General features: G+C 50.3%; 1 protein-coding gene and 1 long non-coding RNA gene across 2 annotated transcripts in view; both read left to right on the forward strand.

Moving 5' to 3' along the window:
- The window catches only part of LOC132808526 (zinc finger protein 850-like), a 104,503-nt gene that overhangs the window by 46,677 nt on the left and 37,591 nt on the right, over nucleotides 1-20,235 (forward strand). Inside the window, 1 exon segment of the mRNA XM_060822158.1 lies at nucleotides 7,490-8,274. Within this exon segment, the coding sequence (XP_060678141.1) occupies nucleotides 7,490-8,274 (785 nt within the window).
- LOC132808539 (uncharacterized) lies at nucleotides 14,928-17,255 on the forward strand. Its single transcript, XR_009642104.1, has 3 exons — nucleotides 14,928-15,065; nucleotides 16,982-17,086; nucleotides 17,193-17,255. It is a non-coding gene; the product is annotated as an uncharacterized LOC132808539 (long non-coding RNA).

The following is a 20,235-nucleotide window of genomic DNA, read 5'->3' on the forward strand; positions in this document are numbered from 1 at the left end:
GGATGTTACCTGGTATGGAGGATGCTAACTATGAAGAGAGGTTGAATAGATCAGGATTATTTTCATTGGAAAGACGGAGGTTGAGGTGGGACCTGATTGAGGCCAACAAAATCATGAGAGGTATAGACAGGGTGGATAGCAAGAAATGTTTTTCCCCAGAGTGGAGGACTCAGTTACCTGGGGTCATGAGTTCAAAGTGAGAGGGGAAAGATTTAAGATATGTATGGAAAGTTCTTTACGCTGAGGGTGCTGGGTACCTGGAATGTGTTGCCAGCGGAGATGGTAGGGACGGGAACAATGGCGTCATTTAAGATGTATCTCAACAGATACATGAAAGGGCAGGGAGCAGAGGGATACAGATCCTGAGAAAATAGGCAGCAGGTTTAGATAGAGGATCTGGATCGGTGTAGGCTTGGAGGGCCGAAGGGCCTGTTCCTGTGCTGGAATATTCTTTATTCTATCGGGAAAAGACACCTGCCACTCACCTCATCAATGGCCCTCCTGATTTTACAAAGTGTTATAAAGTGTGCTGGACACTCAATGGAATAGAGGCTATTGTATTTGACTTTGATCTATCTGTGGCCATTGGGAAGATGTTTCCATTGGTAGGAGAGACCAGGAGCCGAGGGCACAGCCTTAGACCTTTTAGAACGGAGATAAGGAGAAACCTCTTCAGACAGAGAGTGGGGAATCTGTGGAATTCACTGCCACAGGAGGCTGGGAGGCCAGGTCACGGAGGGTATTTAAGACCGAAATAGATGGGACAAACATGATTTACCATCCGGTGTGAAAGGAGTGCACTTCCTCAGCTCCTGCAGATCTTTGGCCCGGGGAACGTGCAGTCCCAGCCTCAAACAGCATCGGTCCCACGGGAAGCAAAGGGAGCGAGAGCGGCCAGTCCAGCAGAAAGGAAGCCTCGCTCCCTTCCCGCTTCACCCACTGTCTTCGAACGGGGCACAATCCCCCCACGGGGCACGATCCCCCCCAGTCCTGGGTGGGATTCGCTGCAGACTTCAACTCCGTGCGATCACGTTGGGAAGGCGCCTGTGCGTCCGCAGGGTCGGCGATCGATTGAAGGCCTTGCCGCCCCCGGGGCAGGTGAGAGGCCTCTCCCTGGTGTGTGGAGGCGCCGGTGCGTCTGCAGGTGGGACAGCTGGGTGAAGGCCTTGCCACACCCGGGGCAGGGGTACGGCCTGTCCCCGGTGTGGACCCGCCGGTGCCTCAGCAGCTTGGAGGACCCAATGAAGGCCTTGCCGGACTCGGGGCAGGAGAACGGCCTCTCCCCGGTGTGACCGCGCCGGTGGATCTCCAGCTCAGAGGGGACTCGAAACCCCTTCCCGCATTCCCCACACTTCCACGGTTTCCCCACGGCGCGGCCTCCCTCCAGGTTCGACGCTCCCTCTGACGTCCCACTCTGCTGCGGGGGGCCGGCTGGCTAACTCTCCGCTCCGGTAAAGCTCCCTCCACCCTCGAACAGCGGCATCTCAGTGCTTTACCAGTCAGATCTCTGGAAGCAGGCGGGACAATCCTCCTTCTCCACTCAAAAGATCGATAAAATTCCAGTCCCAATGAGTCAAGCTGGCTGAGGCAATTAGTTCAAGATATGCAGGTAAATCCTCCTGTGAAAGCCTGTCAATTAGAAAGTCATCGCTGTCAGTATCACGTAGAATCTCAGAGTTTAGACTTAGACTTACAGTGTGGAAACAGGCCCTTCGGCCCAACAAGTCCACACCGACCCGCTGAAGCGCAACCCACCCATACCCCTACATTTACCCCTTACCTAACACTATGGGCAATTTAGCTTGGCCAATTCACCTGACCCGCACATCTTTGTGACTGTGGGAGGAAACCGGAGCACCCGGAGGAAACCCACGCAGACACGGGGAGAACGTGCAAACTCCACACAGTCAGTCGCCTGAGTCGGGAATTGAACCCAGGTCTGACAGGCGCTGTGAGGCAGCAGTGCTAACCACTGTAACAGATCGATTTCACAGAATATTCATTCCACGCCCATAACCCAAAACCTGTGAGTCTCCATCCCACACACTCTCCCTACTGCCGTACCTAATACGCTCCCTCCCAATTTTTCTGATTCCTGACATTTGGCAGATTTAGCTCCAAGAAAAGTTAAGAATTAGAACCCCTACAGTGTGGAAACAGGCCCTTCTGCCCAACAAGTCCATACCGACCCTGTGATGAGTATCCCACCCAGACCCATTCCCCTATATTTACCCCTGACACGTGCACCTAAGCTACACATCCCTGAACACTCTGGGCAATTTAGCACGGCCAACCCACCCTAACCTGCACAAGGTTGGACTGTGGGAGGAAACCGGAGCACTCGGGGGAAACCCACAGGGAGAGTCGCCCGAGGCTGGAATTGAACCCAGGTCCCTGGCACTATGAGGCATCGGTGCTACCTACTGAGCCACCATGCCACCCTCATGCAGTTTGCTAACCTAGTTATCTGCCCCCCCACCTCTCTCTACCATATTGACAGACCAAGATGTGGAGGGGGGGGAGGGGAAAGAGAATCAGAGCAAGAACTTTGCTTTGGTAACAAGACCTAGAACATGCTCGCTCTGAGGATGACTGTAGTGGAGTCGATCAATACCCAAGTGAGACTGGAGGGACCCTATAGAGGAATACACTTACAGGACTCTGTGGATATAGAGAGGAATGAGTCTGACTAGATTCATCCACAGAGTCAGCATTGAGCCCAGTATTCTCCTGTCCTGTAACGGGTATGACTGGAAATACATGACATGTTGTGGTTCTGTTCGCCGAGCTGGGAGTTTGTATTGCAGACGTTTCGTCCCCTGTCTAGGTGACATCCTCAGTGCTTGGGAGCCTCCTGTGAAGCGCTTCTGTGATCTTTCCTCCGGCGTTTATAGTGGTTTGTCTCTGCCCACTTCCGGTTGTCAGTTCCAGCTGTCCGCTGCAGTGGTCGGTATATTGGGTCCAGGTCGATGTGCCTATTGATTGAATCTGTGGATGAGTGCCATGCCTCTAGGAATTCCCTGGCTGTTCTCGGTTTGGCTTGTCCTATAATAGTAGTGTTGTCCCAGTCGAATTCATGTTGCTTGTTATCTGCGTGTATGGCTACCAAGGATAGCTGGTCGTGTCGTTTCGTGGCTAGTTGGTGTTCATGGATGCGGATCGTTAGCTGTCTTCCTGTTTGTCCTATGTAATGTTTTGTGCAGGCCTTGCATGGGATTTTGTACACAATAAGGACTGCACAAAACACTACATAGGACAAAGAGGAAGACAGCTAATGATCCGCATCCATAACACTACTATTACAGGACAAGCCAAACAGAGAACAGCCAGGGAATTCCTAGAGGCATGGCACTCACCCACAGATTCCATCAATAAACACATCGACCTGGACCCAATATACCGGCCACTGCAGCGGACAGCTGGAACTGACAATCGGAAGCGGCAGAGACAAACCACTATAAATGCCGGAGGAAACAACACAGAAGCATCACAGGAGACTCCCAAGCACTGAGGATGTCACCTAGACAGGGGACGAAACGTCTGCAACACAAATTCCCAGCTCGGCAAACAGAACCACAACAACGAGCACCCGAGCTACAAATCTTCTCACAAACTTTGAATACATAACATGGCTACAACACTATGATATAACTAGAAATAATTATAAATCAAATTTATACAGTCGTAAATAAATACATATTGCATAGTAACACTATGATATATCCCTGTCCAGTATGACTTTTACTGTTCAGTTAAACAAAACTTGAAAGGGTTCAGAAAATGTTTACAAAGATGTTGCCAGGGTTTGAGCTATAGGGAGTGGCTAAGTAAGCTGGGGCTGTTTTCCCTGGAGCATCGGAGGCTGAGGGGTGACCTTATTGATGTTTATAAAATGATGAGGGGCATGGATAGGGTGAATAGACAAGGTCTTTTCCCTGGGGTGGGAGAGTCCAGAACTAGAGGTGAGAGGGGAAAAGACATAAAAAGGACCTGAGGGGCAACTTTGTCAGTCAGAGGGTGGTGCGTGTATGGAATGAGCTGCCAGAGGAAGTGGTGGAGGCTGGGACAATTGCAACATTTAAAAGGCATCTGGATGGGAATATGAATGGGAAGGGTTTGGAGGGACGTGCTGGCACATCGGACTAGATCAATTTTGGCTATGTGCTCGGCATGCACCAGTTGCACATAGGGTCTCTGTGTGCTATACATCTGTATGACTCTCAATGCTGTCCAGGCGAGTCAGTGATGTTATAACAACAACACTGGACCAGCAATCCAGAGGCCCCAGGCAAATAATCTGGGCTCATGGGTTCAAATACCAGTAAAAACAAACCTTGGGGAAATTAAATTTATTTTTTTAAAATCTGAATTGAAAACTAGTCTCAGTCATTGAGAGAATGAAACTTTTCTGAAAACCCATTTGATTCAATAACGGTCTTCAGGGAAGGAAACCCGCTAGCATTAACTTGGTGCTGCCTGCATATGATGGCTCACGTGCTTGACTTTTAAAATGCCCCCTAAAGTCTGGCAATCCTCTTGTCTGAAGGGCAGTTAGGGACGAAAACATTGTTGGCCTTGCCAAAAAAAAAAGCCCACATTCCATGAAGGAGTTTTTCTCGAATGTGACTTCACATCTGCGAATGGGTCACATCAGAACATCCAGACAAATAAGCACCAAAATGTCTGGTGCTGCAAGAGTACAGCAGGTCAGCCAGCATCTGAGGAGCAGGAGGTTTGACGTTTTGGGCATAACCCCTTGATTAGGAATGTGGGGTGGGCCCAAAGGGACTGAGAGATAAATGGGAGGGAGGTGGGACTGGGGGAAGGGAGCTGAGAATGCTATGGGTAGATGAAAGCGGGGGAAGGTGGTGACAGGTCAGACAGGAGGGTGGAGCAGATAGATGGGAAGGCAGATGGACAGGTGGGACAGTTCAAAAGAACAGTCCCAAGTTCGAGGGTTGTATCTGGGATTGGGCTGGGGGGGGGGGGGGGGAGGGGGAGAATGATCCTGTATGGTTGGAGGGTCCCAATGCAGAGGCATTCTTCCTCCAGGTATCAGGTGGCCTAGGACCCTGCAACCACATGGCATCAACATCGAGTTCACCAGTTTCCTCACATTCCCTCCCCCCACCCACCCCAGCTCCAACCCTCCAACTCAGCACCACCCTCTTGAACTGTCCCACCTGTCCATCTTCCTTCCCACCAATCTGCTCCACCCTGTCGCCATCACCGCCCCCGCCACCAACCTGCATCTACCTTACCCCCAGCCCCACTCCCACCTTCCTATTTATCTCTCAGAACCCTTTCCACCCCTCCCCCTCCGCAATTCCTAATGAAGGACACGAGAGAGACACACACAGACACAGAGAGACAGAGACACAGACAGCGATCTAGACCAATGCATCCAGCATATGCACCTTTCCTCAGTTCACCTCCTTTCACTTCACTTCCTACAAACCAACAGTTTAATCCCAAAATGAGAAAAGAAATGGAATAGGAGGGGTGAGAAGAGAGGGTGCTGTACTCACAGAGGTTGGTGCAGTCTGGGGTAACACTCCATCTTCATTCAGAGAGAGAGAGAGCAGCAGGAGCTCATGCTCCAACTTCCGCATTCAAACAATGAGGGGGTGCTCTGATTGGTAGGAGGACCATCCTTCCTTCCGGTCCTCCAAGGCTCCCCATTGGTCATGCCTCCCCGAGTCGAGGTGAAGGGACGGGCGCGTGGGTGGTGGGTGCAGGAGAGAGGTCACGTGGGCGTGGGCGTCACAACGACCAGCGCCGCCACGTGACCCGCGGCGCGGTGGACCAATGGGAAATGATTCCTGATGAAGGGCTTATGCTCGAAATGTCGAATTCCCTATTCCTGAGATGCTGCCTGGCCTGCTGTGCTTTGACCAGCAACACATTTGCAGCTGTGATCTCCAGCATCTGCAGACCTAATTTTTTACTCGGACCAATGGGAAAGGCTGGAACGCCGCACGGACGGGCGCTCCGTCCAATCAACGCACGGCCTTTGTGACGACGGCGGTCCCTCGATTCACGTGATCGGTTGCTCCTGCACATGCGCCGTTGCGGGGGTGGGTTAAGGGAAGCTGATATTGTGTTGGTGTGGAGGGTCCCTGTGTCCAGGAAGAGGTGAGTGTGGTTCAGTCAATGAGCATCAGTCAGACCCTGCTGGAGCATGGGGTGGGGGGGATATTAGGTACAGCAAGAGTTAAAGAGTGTGTGGGATGGAGATTTACAGCTTTTTTTAGGTAATAAGTCCCTTTCTGGACAATACTGGGGGATGGGTGATATCAGAGACAGCAGAGTGAGAATTGAAGAAAAGTGTGTGTGTGTGTGTGGTGGAGGTTTGCAACACTTTTTAAAGTTAAAAATCACACAACTCTAGGTTATAGGAGAAAATGAGGTCTGCAGATGCTGGAGATCAGAGCTGAAAATGTGTTGCTGGAAATGCTCAGCTGGTCAGGCAGCATCCAAGGAAGAGGAGATTCGACGTTTCGGGCCAGAGCCTTTCTTCAGGGCTTATGCCTGAAATGTCGAATCTCCTGTTCCTCGGATGCTGCCTGACCTGCTGAGCTTTTCCAGCAGCACCTTTTCAACTCTAGGTTATCGTCCAACAGGTTTAATTGGAAGCACTGGCTTTCAGAGAGACACTACTTCATCAGGCAACTTGTTAATATTTCAGATAATGGAAATGTATTGCTGGAAAAGCGCAGCAGGTCAGGCAGCATCCGAGGAGCAGGAGAATCGAGGTTTTGGGCATGAGCCCTTCTTCAGGAATGAGGAACGTGTCCTCATTCTTTCCTCATTCCTGATGAAGGGCTTTTGCCCGAAATGTCGATTGTTTTTTTTTCCCTGCTCCTCGGATGCTGCCTGACCTGCTGTGCTTTTCCAGCACCACTCTGAGCATCTGCTGTCTTTTTGGCCTGGAGGTTTTACTAGCTACCTGATGAAGGTGCAGAGCTCTGAAAGCTCGAACTTCTAAACAAATCTAATGGACTACAACCTGGTGATGTGTGATTTTTTTTTTACCTTTGTACACCCCAGCCCAACACTGGCATCTGCATATTGTAACTTGGTTGTTTTAGGGAAGTTCTACAGAAACTAGAATGATCTGTTCTGAATTCCTGTCATGTGCAGACAGCAATGACTTTTGTAATCCCCTTTTCACAGGATATGAGAAGAGCAGCTTTGCAGGTAGAGCTCCCCAACTGAGTACCATGTGAAGGTCTGACAGAGCCCCTTGATTCGTGGGACAGGAGAGACGTCCCTCTTTCAGTCCAGAAGGGGAAAATTCTTTGAACGTTTTTGTCTGCTTCAGTAGGCTCTTAAAGTATCATCTTTACCTGAACCACAGGGGCACGTGCCTGAGCCAGTTTGCCCACTGTGGGGAAAGGAAGTCTCAGGAGGCATTCCGCGTGCCATGGAGAAACTGTGGAAGTGTGGGGATTGCGGGAAAGGATTCAGATCCCCCTCCGTGCTGGAGATCCACCGCTGTGTCCACACCGGGGAGCGGCCCTTCACCTGCTCAGTCTGCGGCAAGGGCTTCACCCAGTCGTCCCACCTGCTGTCCCACCAGCGGGTCCACACCGGGGAGAGGCCGTACGCCTGCTCCGAGTGCGGGAAGGACTTCAGCGACTCGTCCACCCTGCTGCGGCACCAGCGGGTCCACACCGGGGAGCGGCCCTTCACCTGCTCCGTCTGCGGCAAGGGCTTCACCCAGTCGTCCCACTTGCTGTCCCACCAGCGGGTCCACACCGGGGAGAGGCCGTACGCCTGCTCCGAGTGCGGGAAGGACTTCAGCGACTCGTCCACTCTGCTGCGGCACCAGCGGGTCCACACCGGGGAGCGGCCCTTCACCTGCTCCGTCTGCGGCAAGGGCTTCACCCAGTCATCCCACCTGTTCTTACACCAGCGGGTCCACACCAGGGAGAGGCCGTTCAGCTGCTCAGTCTGCGGCAAGAGCTTTACCCACTCGTCCAACCTGCTGACCCACCGCCGGGTCCACACCGGGGAACGGCCCTTCACCTGCTCCGTCTGCGGCAAGGGCTTCACCCACTCGTCCACCCTGCTGTCCCACCAGCGGGTCCACACCAGGGAGAAGCCGTTCAGCTGCTCTGTCTGCGGCAAGAGCTTCACCCACTCGTCCACCCTGCTGACCCACCAGCGGGTCCACACTGGGGAGAGGCCCTTCACCTGCTCGGTCTGCGGCAAGGGCTTCACCTGGTCGTCCACCCTGCTGCAGCACCAGCGGGTCCATACCGGGGAGCGGCCGTTCACCTGACCCGTCTGCGGGAGGGGCTTCGCTCAGTCCCAGCACCTGCTGCAGCACCAGCGGGGGCACAAGTGACGGGGCCAGCCGCTGTGAGTCACCGCCCAGGGCTGAACCCTGGGTGGGAGGGGGGAGGGTCACTGCAGTTGCTGTGCTCTCATCCCCTTGGCAGCCAGTGGCTCTGCGAGCCTGCGACTGCGCATTACCTCCTGAAGTAGAGATGTACAACACAGAAACAGACCCTTCGCTCCAACTCCTCCATATCCTCAACCAGTCAAGTTCCATTTGCCAGCAATTGGCCCTATCCCTCCAAACCCCTCCTTACACAGATACCCAAGTGGATGCCTTTTAAATGTTGCAATTGTACCAGCCTCCACCACTTCCTCTGGCAGCTCATTCCACACGTGCACACACCACCCTCTGTGTGAAAAATGTTGCCCCTTAGGACCCTTTTTAAATCTTTCCCCTCTCACCCTAAACCTATGCCCTCTAGTTCTGGCAAAAGACTTTGTCTATCCCTATCCATGCCCCTCATGATTTTATAAACCTCTCTTAAAGTCAACCCTCAGCCTCCGATGTTCCAGGGAAGACAACCCCAGCCTGTTCAGCCTCTCCCTGTAGCTCAAACCCTCCAACCCTGGCAACATCCTTGTCAATCTTTCTGAACCCTTTCAAGTTTTGCAACATCCTTCCGATAGACCAGAAGTGCACATAATACAGAGGAACTTCGATTATCCAGAATTAGATGAACCAGCACGGTGGCTCAGTGGTTAGCGCTGCTACCTGACAGTACCAGGGACCCGGGTTTCATTCCTGCCTCAGGCGACAGACTGTGTGGAGTTTGCACATTCTCCCCGCGTCTGCGTGGGTTTCCTCCTAGTGCTCCGGTTCCGTCCCACAGTCCAAAGATGTGCAGGTCAGGGTGAATTGGCCATGCTAAATTGCCCGTAGTGTTAGGTACATTAGTCAGAGGGAAATGGGTCTGGGTGGGTTACTCTTCGGAGGGTCAGTGTGGACTGGTTGGGCCTGTTTCCACACTGTAAGGGATCTAATCGTCAAGCGACTGAAATACACCCTGCATGTGTCCTCTGGATAATCGAGGTTCCTGTGTATTCCAAAAGTGGCCTAACCAACGTCCTGTCCAGACCCCAACCCCTATACTCAGTGCTCTGGCCAATAAAGTGATCTGCAGAATCTGCGGGACTTGCTTAATCCTGGAAGGTAAATCACGTGTTTCTCCTTCTCTTGCAGGTGGATCCAAGATTTCACTCTCTGTCCCATTGAGTCTCCAGTCAGGTTCTTCAGCTCAACTGGTCTCTCTCAGTATTTCTGACCCATGTGAGCCTCTACGCACCTCCCCTTCACTTGCTCACACTTGATTTCCCTTACAGCAGCATTCCCTTCAGTTCCTTTCTCCCTGACGTCTGTATCCAGCTTCTCCTTAAATGCCGTCCACCTCGACCTGCTACTGTGGGGGTCATTCCCGCTGCAGACAGAGGTCTCTCCTTTGTAACCTCTTCAAAAGATTTACCGCTGACTTTCCCCCTTCAGTCTTTTCTATTTCTGGGTCTCCCCGCTGTTGCGAAACTTGGAAGGGTTCAGAAAAGATTTACAAGGATGTTGCCAGGGTTGGAGGATCTGAGCTACAGGGAGAGGCTGAACAGGCTGGGGCTGTTTTCCCTGGAGCGTCGGAGGCTGAGGGATGACCTTATAGAGGTTTACAAAATTGAGGGGCATGGATAGGATAAATAGGCAAAGTCTTTTCCCTGGGGTTGGGGAATCCAGAACTAGAGGGCATAGGTTTAGGGTGAGAGGGGAAGATATAAAAGAGACCTACAGGGCAACTTTTTCATGCAGAAGGTGGTGTGTGTATGGAATGAGCTGCCAGAGGAAGTGGTGGAGGCTGGTACAATTGCAACATTTAAGAGGCATTTGGATGGGTATATGAATAGGAAGGGTTTGGAGGGATATGGGCCGGGTGCTGGCAGGTGGGACTAGTTTGGGTTGGGATATTTGGTCGGTATGGACGGGTTAGACCGAAGGGTCTGTTTCCGTGCTGTACATCTCTTGACAAAGCCTTGTCTGAGGGTGAACTGTCGTTCCCGTTGATGTGGGTGGTCCCCAGTCTGTTGTCCTTTTCCTTTCCTTTCTCGGAAAGGACGTCGCGGACATGGGCAGCGTTCCCGAGCCCCGCTCCGGAACGGGCTGTTCCGTCCTCTTCCAGCCCCCGGTGGGGGGGAAGGGGCAGCTTGAGTGCATTGGGAGAGTGGGCCGTTCACCGGGAGGGTGCCAACGGGAAGGGAGAGCGGTACCGGTAATGGGGCAAGGGGGAGATGCCTCAGACCGCCAGAAACACTGGGGCAGCTGCTCGCGTGCTCCTTTTGGATCTCACAGCACAGGGAGGCCGTTCATCTGATTACCTCCCCGTCTCTGTGTCTTTCTGTCTCTCTCTCTCTGTCTCTCTCTCTCTGCATCTGCCTCTGCGTCTGTCTGTCTCTCCGAGGTGACAGCGGGTTCCAGCATATTGCTGGGTAAACCTGTTTTTCCTCTGTTTTCCCCCTCTCTCTCCTGCTCAAACCCCTGAACTTCAGGCCGCCCCTGACCTTGTCACTATCAGTGAATAGGGAACAGCTTTTCTTCCTCCACCTTATCTGAACCTATCACAATCTTCCCCACTTTCACCAGTTGTATCTGTGTGTGACCCTCTCTTTCTGTGTCTCTTTCTCTCCTAAGCCCCCTCCCTCACCACATCCCATTTACCCACCCCCTCCTGTCATGCTCCCACTTTCAAACGGTCTCGTTGTGTTTTCACTGCCTCTTCCCCATCGTTTCCGTCAAGCACCTCATCTCACGCTTAGAACCCCTGCAGTGTAGGAGCAGGCCCTTCAGCCCATCCAACCCACACCTCACCCAGACCTCTGCCTGTAACCCTGCAATTCCCATTGGCTAACCCACCTAGTCTACACATCCCTGGGCACTATGGGTAATTTAGCATGGTCAATGCCCCCTAACCTGCACATCCCCAAACACTATGTAATTTAGCATGGCCAGTCCACCCAAACCTGCACATCCCTGGATACTATAGGACAATTTAGCCTGGCCAATCCTACACTAAGGGTGGATTGGCCATGCTAAATTACCCATAGTACCCAGGGATGTGTAGGTTAGGGTAGATTGGCCATGCTAAATTACCCAATCCTACATATCCCTGGGTACTGTTAGGATAAAATAGGTCAAGGGAGGGTGGAGCTATAGCTGCTGTTTGGGGAATCGAAACTGTAGCTGCAGCTGCTGCTTGGGAAATCGAAACTGTTGCTTATGTGGCCAGCTCAGCTGCCAACGCCCAAATGAGCTCAATAACAGGAAACGCCTAGCAAACGCGAAATGTCCTAATAAGGCAATGCTTAGTAGCTCCGCGAAGCTCTGCTTAGCAAAGAGTATATCAGGAGCAGATTTGGGAGGGGAAGGCAGAACGCGCCTTCTCCAGTGAATGTAGGGTGATTCACTGTATCAGCTACGATTCTGCAATAAAGTCTGCTTGTGCCAAACAATTGAGCGTCTGTTGTCTCTCCTCCTAAAACGAACATGCAAGGACAAATTCTGTCCTAACAGTACTATGGGTAATTTAGCATGGCCAATTCACCCTCACGTACACATCCCTAGGTACTATGGGTAATTTAGCATAGCCAATCCACCCTCACCTATGCATCTTTGGATTGTGGGAGGAAGCCGGAGCACTGAGAAAACCCTCGCAGGCACAGGCTGGAAATGTGCAAACTCCACACGGACAGTCGCCCCTGAGGCTGGAATTGAACCCGGGTCCCTTGGCGCTGTGACCACTGAGCAACCCCTTATAATCCGCCTGCGTTAAGTTCCTTTTGTCACCTGGAGGAATGTTACAGGGGGGAGCGGGGTTTAAGTCTTCTCTGAGCTGAGAGAGGACACAGGAGATGCTCCTCATCATGCTTTCATGTGTCACATTGCATAATTCTTAGATTTTACATGTAAATGTCTAGTTGGGGTTAGAATTCTTGTAAATATAGACAAACGGAAACACTTGTTGAGACATTTCACCAAACCCCAAGTAGGCAATTGACATGCCCGCCCCTGAAAAGAGAACCTTTCGGGGGGTCAGAGTTGACATTGAGAATAGCGAAATGAACACTGTCCCCGTCGTGTTTGTATTTTTGCTGACAGAAGGGCAGTTTGCAGTCAGCAGGAACTGTGGGACTAGAGGCTGCGGGCCAGGTCTGCGCTCGGGAGCGTAAATCCCAACGGGAACCAGAGGCGTTGCTAACGTTTAAGCCAGCTGAGCTTAGCAAGAAAAGGCTGCGACCCTGTGCTTGAACTGATCAGCCGAAACTTTGGGCGTAGCCAAGGAGATCTGAAGGCGAAGCTCACGGGAGGGTCTCCTTTCTCAAAAAAACCAGAAAACATGAGGGATACCAGGAAGAATTCCGCTGAATTCCAGAGAGCTGTGGCATGCCGTTGATTTGGTACAATGAGCTTTTAATGTGAACTCTCATGAGGGAGTGCAAACGAACTCGAGTTGAAATGTAGCTCCGTAAAGTGTTGTGTAACAGTCATAGCGTTGACCGTTGTTGAACGTTTTGATGCGGTCCAGTTTTTCTTTTGTTTTTTAAAGATGAGATGATGTTTTGTGGTTTTTGGATGGGTTGGGTACAGAGTGGGAGGTAGGGTGGGCTGGGATCTTCCATGTTGATGGGATTTGACAGTGAATTTTGCTTCGTCAATTATTCAGACTGTGTGCCTGGAGAGAGGGAGGGTCTGACCCTTGGGAAGGGTGCTGGCGGGGTGTGGGCGGGAGGTGAACCTTTGCAATGTCCAATCAGAAGGCTAAGTGTTAAGATAACAAGAGCCGATATTTAGCAGTCGATAAGTGCAACATGTAAGCAGTTTGTTCATATGCAGCTCAAAGGCTGTCCCCAAAGTTAAACTTAGTATGGCGCCTACCCACTCAATCCAGTTACCCACCCCATTTCAGGGTGGATATGTGAACTATCACTAATTTTGGTTCTTCTAACGAATAAAACATTTAAACCTAGCTGTTCAGGAAAGCAAACAAGTTTAAAACTACAGCCATGCTGCAGTTAAACTCAATAGACTTACTCAGAGCAAAATACATGTTCCCTGAACGCAGTTGAAAGTTAACATAGTTGTATTAGATGTCGGAATATCTGTTTAAATGGAGCCGTGAGCTTTCCCAATGTAGACAGGGCTCCTCGAAACGTGGCAGTGTCCCCCCTGCAGCTGCAGAGCGAGACAGGAGAGTTTGTTTTTGTGAATGAGCAGTTGTAGCGCGAGGTGGCTGTTGCTTGGTGACGGTGAGGCTCCCCCGGCCCCGCCCATCCCCCCGTGCAGACGTCACGCGGGGGTGAAGGCGGTTGGGAGGAGAAGTCGCTCGAGCGGGGAAGCGGCGGCCGTTAGGAAAATGGCGCCGTGCGACCCGGGGCAGACCCCCGTCACTGGTCACCGCCGCCTTCCTGGTGCAGCTGCTGTGTCACGGCCACACCGGCCGGCTGTACAGCAGGCAGGAGCCGGTGACCATTCTGGAGGCGGATGGGGTTAAGGGCCTGTTTGGGAACTGGTCGGCCGCCTGGGTGGTGGAGTTCTACTGGTCGTGGGGCGGCCCCTGTGTCAACTATGGGGCCACCTGGAAGGTACTGGGCCCGGGAGGTGAAAGGTGAGGCAGGTTGTGGGGGGGACGGAGGGGAAGGAATGTGGGGCCTGTCCTGTCATAGTCACATTTTACACTCACTTTCCATCTGCTTTTACTGGCGCTTGTGCTGTTTACCCCTCACTGTGTTTTAATCCTTGTGCTGTTTGCCCTTTGCTGTTACTTGTACAATTGCTGAGGGTAGTGTGTAAATACTAGTGAAGGATACTATGCACCAGCATGTATATGTTCCTCAGTTATTGAAGGGGCAGGACCTGTTGAGAACGGTTAGTAAAGCAGGTTGTGCACTAAGTCTTGTTAACATGGATATGTTCATTGGAAAAGTTGACTTTTTATTATTTAGAGTCGTAGAGATTTTCAGCACGGAAACAGATCCCCTCAGTCCAACCTGTCCACGCCAACCAGATATCCTACATTAATCTAGTCCCCATTGCCAGCACTATATCCCTCTACACCATTCCTATTCATATACCCATCCAGATACTTTTTAAAGGCTGTAATTATACCGGCCTCCACCACTTCCTCTGGCAGCTCATTCCATACACACACCACCCTCTGCAGGGAAACATTGCCCTTCAGGTATCTTTTATATCTTTGTGGCCTCACCCTAATCCTATGTCCTCTAGTTGTGAAGGTCACCCCAACACGGAGGAAAAGACTTAAAAACATTGAGCAGCCAAACAAATGCAAAAGCAATCAAATATCGAGCCACATGGGGGAAAAAATATCGCTCTGCCCTTTTTGATCTCCAATAGACATTTGGAAACTGAAAATCTGTCAATAACACCAGCATTGCTACAGAGCATATTGTGTACACTCCTTGGTGTCAACAAGCAGGGCACATGTTTGCCAGTGTCACCAAAACATTGGGCGTGTTCCTCACTGTCAGCAGAAAAGGGGCGAAACCTACTTTTGATGGACAAAAAGGCTCACTGGAGGACCAGAAGGAGACTTGTCCTCCTGCCATTCGGAGCTCCCCTATTGGTGAACGCGGAAGTTGGGCCATGAGGTTCTGAAGTTCCTGCCCCTCCCCTCTCTCAATGAAGATTGAGCTTCACTCAGACTGCAGCTTCCTTCCTCTGTCCAACATCTGTGAGTACAGCACTCTCTTTTCTCACCCCCTTTTCCATTTACGTTTCATTCTGGGGTTCAATTGTTGACTTGGAGCAACTGAAAGGAATGGGAGTGAATCCAGTGAGGGGACAGACTCTGGAAAAATTAGTCCAAGCCTTTGTCTCAATTGACAAAATAGACAGGCAGGAGACTGGAAGAATGCAGCAAGCCAGGCAGTATCAGTAGGTGGAAGAGTTGAGGTATCTGGTGGAACCCTTGTTCAGGATTGGGGGTGGGTATAGGGAGAGCTGTGGAACAAGGGTGTGCTGGGGGCAGGGGGATGAAGTGAGGATAGGTGGAGACAGGTAGAAGGTACAATAGACAATAGGTACAGGAGTCAGCTCTTCTGCCCTTTGAGCCAGCACCACCATTCATTATGATCGTGGCTGATCATCCTCAATCAGTATCCTGTTCCTGCCTTATCCCCATAACCTGGTTGGTGAATGGGAGGAAGGAATCTAGTTGGCAGGGAAGAGTGGAAAGGGCTGGGAAGTGAGTTGGGGGATGGGATGGGAGATTATTTGAAATTGGAGAACTCAGTGTCGAGTCCTCCGGGCTGTGGACTGCTCAGACAAGATGAGGTTTTGTTCCTCCAATTTGTCAGAAGGGGAGTGGGAAGGGGCATTAAAATGGGTGGAGACTGGCAAGTCCGCTCAGCCTCTGTGGACCTGGCTGTGATGCTCGGCAAACCATTCCCCAAGTTTACGCTCGGTCTTCTTCCTGACGTAGAGAAGACCACAACTGGCAAAGCACAGTGGGTCGAGCAGTAGGACAGTCGTAGTTTGAGGCACAAGCTCTTCATCAGGAATGATGCGTGGATGTTCAGAGGGGCATCAGCGTCCTTCTGTGCCAGTTGTCAGACAGGTGCAGCAGGCAATGAGCAAGGCAAGTGGTGTGTTAGCAAGAGGAATTAAGTTCAGAAGTGGGAATGTCTTCCAGCAGTTAGGAGGTCATAGAATATATTCAAGGCTGAGTTCACGTGATTTTTATGTGGATGCTTGTGGGGAAAGGCAAAAAAATGGTTGTAAGACCAGTATCCAGTTTTAAGACAGTTCCAGAGTCAGACAGCACAGAAACAGACCCTTCAGTACAACTAGTCAATGCTGACTATGTTCTCAAACTAAACCAGTCCCACCTGGCAGTGTTTTGGCCCATATCCCTCCAAACCTTTCCTATTCATGACGTTACTGTACCTGCATCCACCACATCCTCTAGACATTTAGTCCTCACGTGAACTACTCTGTGTAAAAAAAAATTGTGCCCTTCAAGTCTTTTTAAAATCCTTCTCCTGTCACCGTCAAAATTTGCTCCCTAATCTTGAAACCCCAACCCTAGGGGAAGGACACCCTTTGTTCACCTCATCTCTCCCCTCATGATTTTATAAACGTTGATAAGGTCACATCTCCACTTCCAATGCTCCAGTGAAAAAGTCCCAGCCCATCCACCTAGATGAAGGTAGAATCCTGTCCCTCAGGATTCCCTCCAACAATGTGCCCACCACTGATGTCAGGCACACTGATCTATAGTTCCCTGGCTTGTCCTTACCACCCTTCTTAAACAGTGGCACCACGTTAGCCAACCTCCAGTCTTCTGGCACCTCACCTGACATGCACAGTATGCTCTATGGAGATGCTGTTTTTGATGGATTTAAAGTGTCCAAATGCCACAATTTCTCCCCCACTCACTTGACATAACCGTGCAGGCTCCTCGCTATTTGATGTTCATGTTACTTAGAACCCTCATGATCATATCAATCTCAATGAGGTCACCCCTCAACCTCCTGTGCTCCAGTGAAGACAGTCTCAGCTTCTCCTTATAACTCAAACCCTCCAGTCCTGGCAACATCCTGGTAAATCTTTACTGAACTCTCTGTAATAGTATTCTTCCTATTACAGGGCCACCAGAAGCCTTCTCAGTACTCTACAAGTGACTTCACCAACATCCTGTACACCTTCAACATGATGTCCCAACTCCTTTATTCAATGGTGTGAACAATTAAGGTAAGTGTGCTGAATGTTTAACATCAATCTACATTTGTCAATATATCATATCATGACACTGTGACCTTTTGCTCTTAACTCTGCGTCTTATGATCCTGCTCCACAGCTACCCGATGAAGGAGCAGCGCACCGAAAGCTAGTGCTTCCAAATAAATCTGTTGGACTATAACCCACTGTTGTGATTTTTCAACCTTGTCCCACCTAGTCCAACAGCAGCACCTCCACCTCCTTTCTAATGAACACAGCCCATACCTCCCGGTGCTGCCAGTAAACTGCCGATGAAATGATGCAGTGCCTGCACTCCTGAAAAGTTTATAATTTCTAACGAAACCAGCTACTCATTCACTGCTCCATCTGATACACGACTTTGGAAACTTAGTGCAGGAGGCTGCAAGAAATGAGCAGCTTTAAAACAAAAACCGCTTGGAGCTTTCAATGAGAGCCTGAGCCCAGCAGTATGTTCTGGTTACCTTTATTGTGGCCCAACATTGTTACAGCTGCAGATGCCCCCAGCAAAAGGGCAGAGAAAGAGTAGCTGTGTTTTAGACAGCTCAACAACAGGGGGAGGTGCAAGGGGCAGGGCAAGGCCAACAGCAGGCCCCCGCACTACGCCTGCGTTGCCTGCACAGTTTACAAAAATCCCTTCCCCTTCAGAGACTCCCCACAGTGTGGAAGCTGGCCACTCGACCCAAAGACTACACACCGATCCTCCAAAGGGTAACCCACCATGCAATTCCCCTACCCCTATTGCTCAACATTTACCCCTGACTAATGCACCTAACCTGCACATCCCTGGGCACTATGGGTATTTCAGTACTGTCAATCCACCTGAACCGGGACAACTCGTATATGCCAACCAGATATCCCAACCCAATCTAGTCCCACCTGCCAACACAGGGCCCATATTCCCCCCAGTTGCCTTTTAAATGTTGCAATTGTATCAGCCTCCACCACTTCCTCTGGCAGCTCATTCCATACACGTACCACCCTCTAAATGAGAAGGTTGCCCCTTAGGTCTCTTTCATATCTTTCCCCTCTCACCCTAAACCTATGCCCTGTAGTTCTGGACTCTCCCATCCCATAGAAAAGACTTTGTCTATCTATCCTATCCATGCCCCTCATGATTTTATAAACCTCTATAAGGTCACCCCTCAGCCTCTGACGCTCCAGGGAAAATAGCCCCAGCCTGTTCTGTCTCTCCCTATAGCTCAAATCCTCCAGTCTTGGCGACATCCTTGTAAATCTTTTTAGATTAGATTAGATTACTTAGTGTGGAAACAGGCCCTTCGGCCCAACAAGTCCACACCGACCTGCCGACGCGTATATCACCCAGACCCATACTCCGGGGGTTTGCAAGGACTGCCACAAACACTACGTAGGACAAACAGGAAGAAAGTTAGCCACCAGGATACACGAACACCAGCTAGCCACAAAAAGACACGACCTTCTATCCCTCGTAGCCCAACATACGGATGAAAAAAAAACACCACTTCGACTGGGACAACATCTATCCTGGGACAGGCTAAGCAAAGACATGCCAGAGAATTCCTAGAGGCCTGGCACTCCAATCACAACACCATAAACAAACACATAGATCTAGATACCATCTATCAACCCCTCAGAAAATGAACAGGAAATGACATCACCACAAACCCCAGGAACCCTATCCAGGCCAAACATATAAATCGAAAGCAGGAGACAACAGCTTCGCTTCATTTGGAGGTCGCCACTGATGATGTTCCCGAGCCAGGTAATGAAACGTCTGGATATCAAACCTACAGCTCAGCGAGCAAACCTACACCCTAATCCTCAACCTGAGCTACAAACCTTGCAAAGTAGAATGTATTTGCAAACATCATGCTGCAAATACAAACCCACCCCCATGGATGATCTATCTCGTGTGTGCATGAGATAGAGAAACAGTCTATTTCCGTGCTGTTTATCTCTATTTGATAACCGTTGCTTTATTTCTGTTGGTGTAAATGTTGTTGTAATTCATAGCTGGATCCTCATAGGTGTAAGGGTGACAGAATTCCTCAAGTAGGGCACTGGAAGATTCCTGGGAGACCCCTATTTCTGGTTTACTTCCTCATGAACAAACATTAAGCACGTGTACCTATTTATTTACGATTTTGTTTTATTTTTCTTGTTTGATTCCCTGCTATGACTACACCTTGTATTAGGATAGTTGACAGGCTGGGAGATTGTGGCTTGGGTCTTGATTGAATATTTTATCGTTCCAGAAGTTATAAAAGGCGGGGTCAAAGCTTTAGCAGAAATCCAGCAGAGCTGAGAACAGACCGACATCTTAGTCTGTGGGAACAGGGAGATCAACAGAGGATAGAGAAATCAGGTCCTGAAACCAGACCACCCTGTGATCAGTGCTTTGATTAGAGGCATCCTTCTACATCAGTCAATGCCAGTTGTCAGACAGGTGCAGCAAGGCAAGTGGTATATTAGCAGGCTGAACTGAGATTAGAAGTGGGGATGTCTTCCTGCAGTTAGGGAGTCATTGAATTTATTCAAGGCTGAGTTCATCTGATTTTTGAACAACAAAGTGTGGATTTTTATGTTGTGTGGATGAGGTGTGTTTTTTTTGTGGTTTATGTTTTGGATACAGGAAGAGTAGACATTTTTAAAGTGGAAGGCAAGAAAATGGTTTTAAGACCACGACAGAACAGTTACGGTCAGACAGCACAGAAACAGACCCTTCAGTCCAACTATTCCATGCTGACTATGTTCTCAAACTAAACTAGTGCCACTTGCCAGTGTTTGGCCCATATACCTCCACACCTTCCCTATTCATGTACTTATCCACATGTCTTTTAAACGTTGCATCTGAACATGTATCCACCACTTCCTCTTTACATTCACTCAATACATGAAACACTCTGTTATAAACAAACTTTTCCCAATTCTGTCCATTCCATGGATTCATTCTCTTTCCTTTCAGTTGCTGCAAGTCAAATTGAAGCCCAGAATGAAATAAATGGAAAAGGAGTTGTGAAGAGAGTACCCTACTCACAGATGGTTGACACAGTAAGGAGGGTGGAGTCTGGAGCAAACCCGAAATGTCGATTTTCCTGCTCCTCGGACGCTGCCTGACCTGCAGTACTTTGCCAGCACCACTCTAATCTTGACCCTGATCT

The sequence above is a fragment of the Hemiscyllium ocellatum genome (assembly GCF_020745735.1).
Source record: "Hemiscyllium ocellatum isolate sHemOce1 chromosome 27 unlocalized genomic scaffold, sHemOce1.pat.X.cur. SUPER_27_unloc_7, whole genome shotgun sequence".
Lineage (NCBI taxonomy): Eukaryota > Metazoa > Chordata > Chondrichthyes > Orectolobiformes > Hemiscylliidae > Hemiscyllium > Hemiscyllium ocellatum.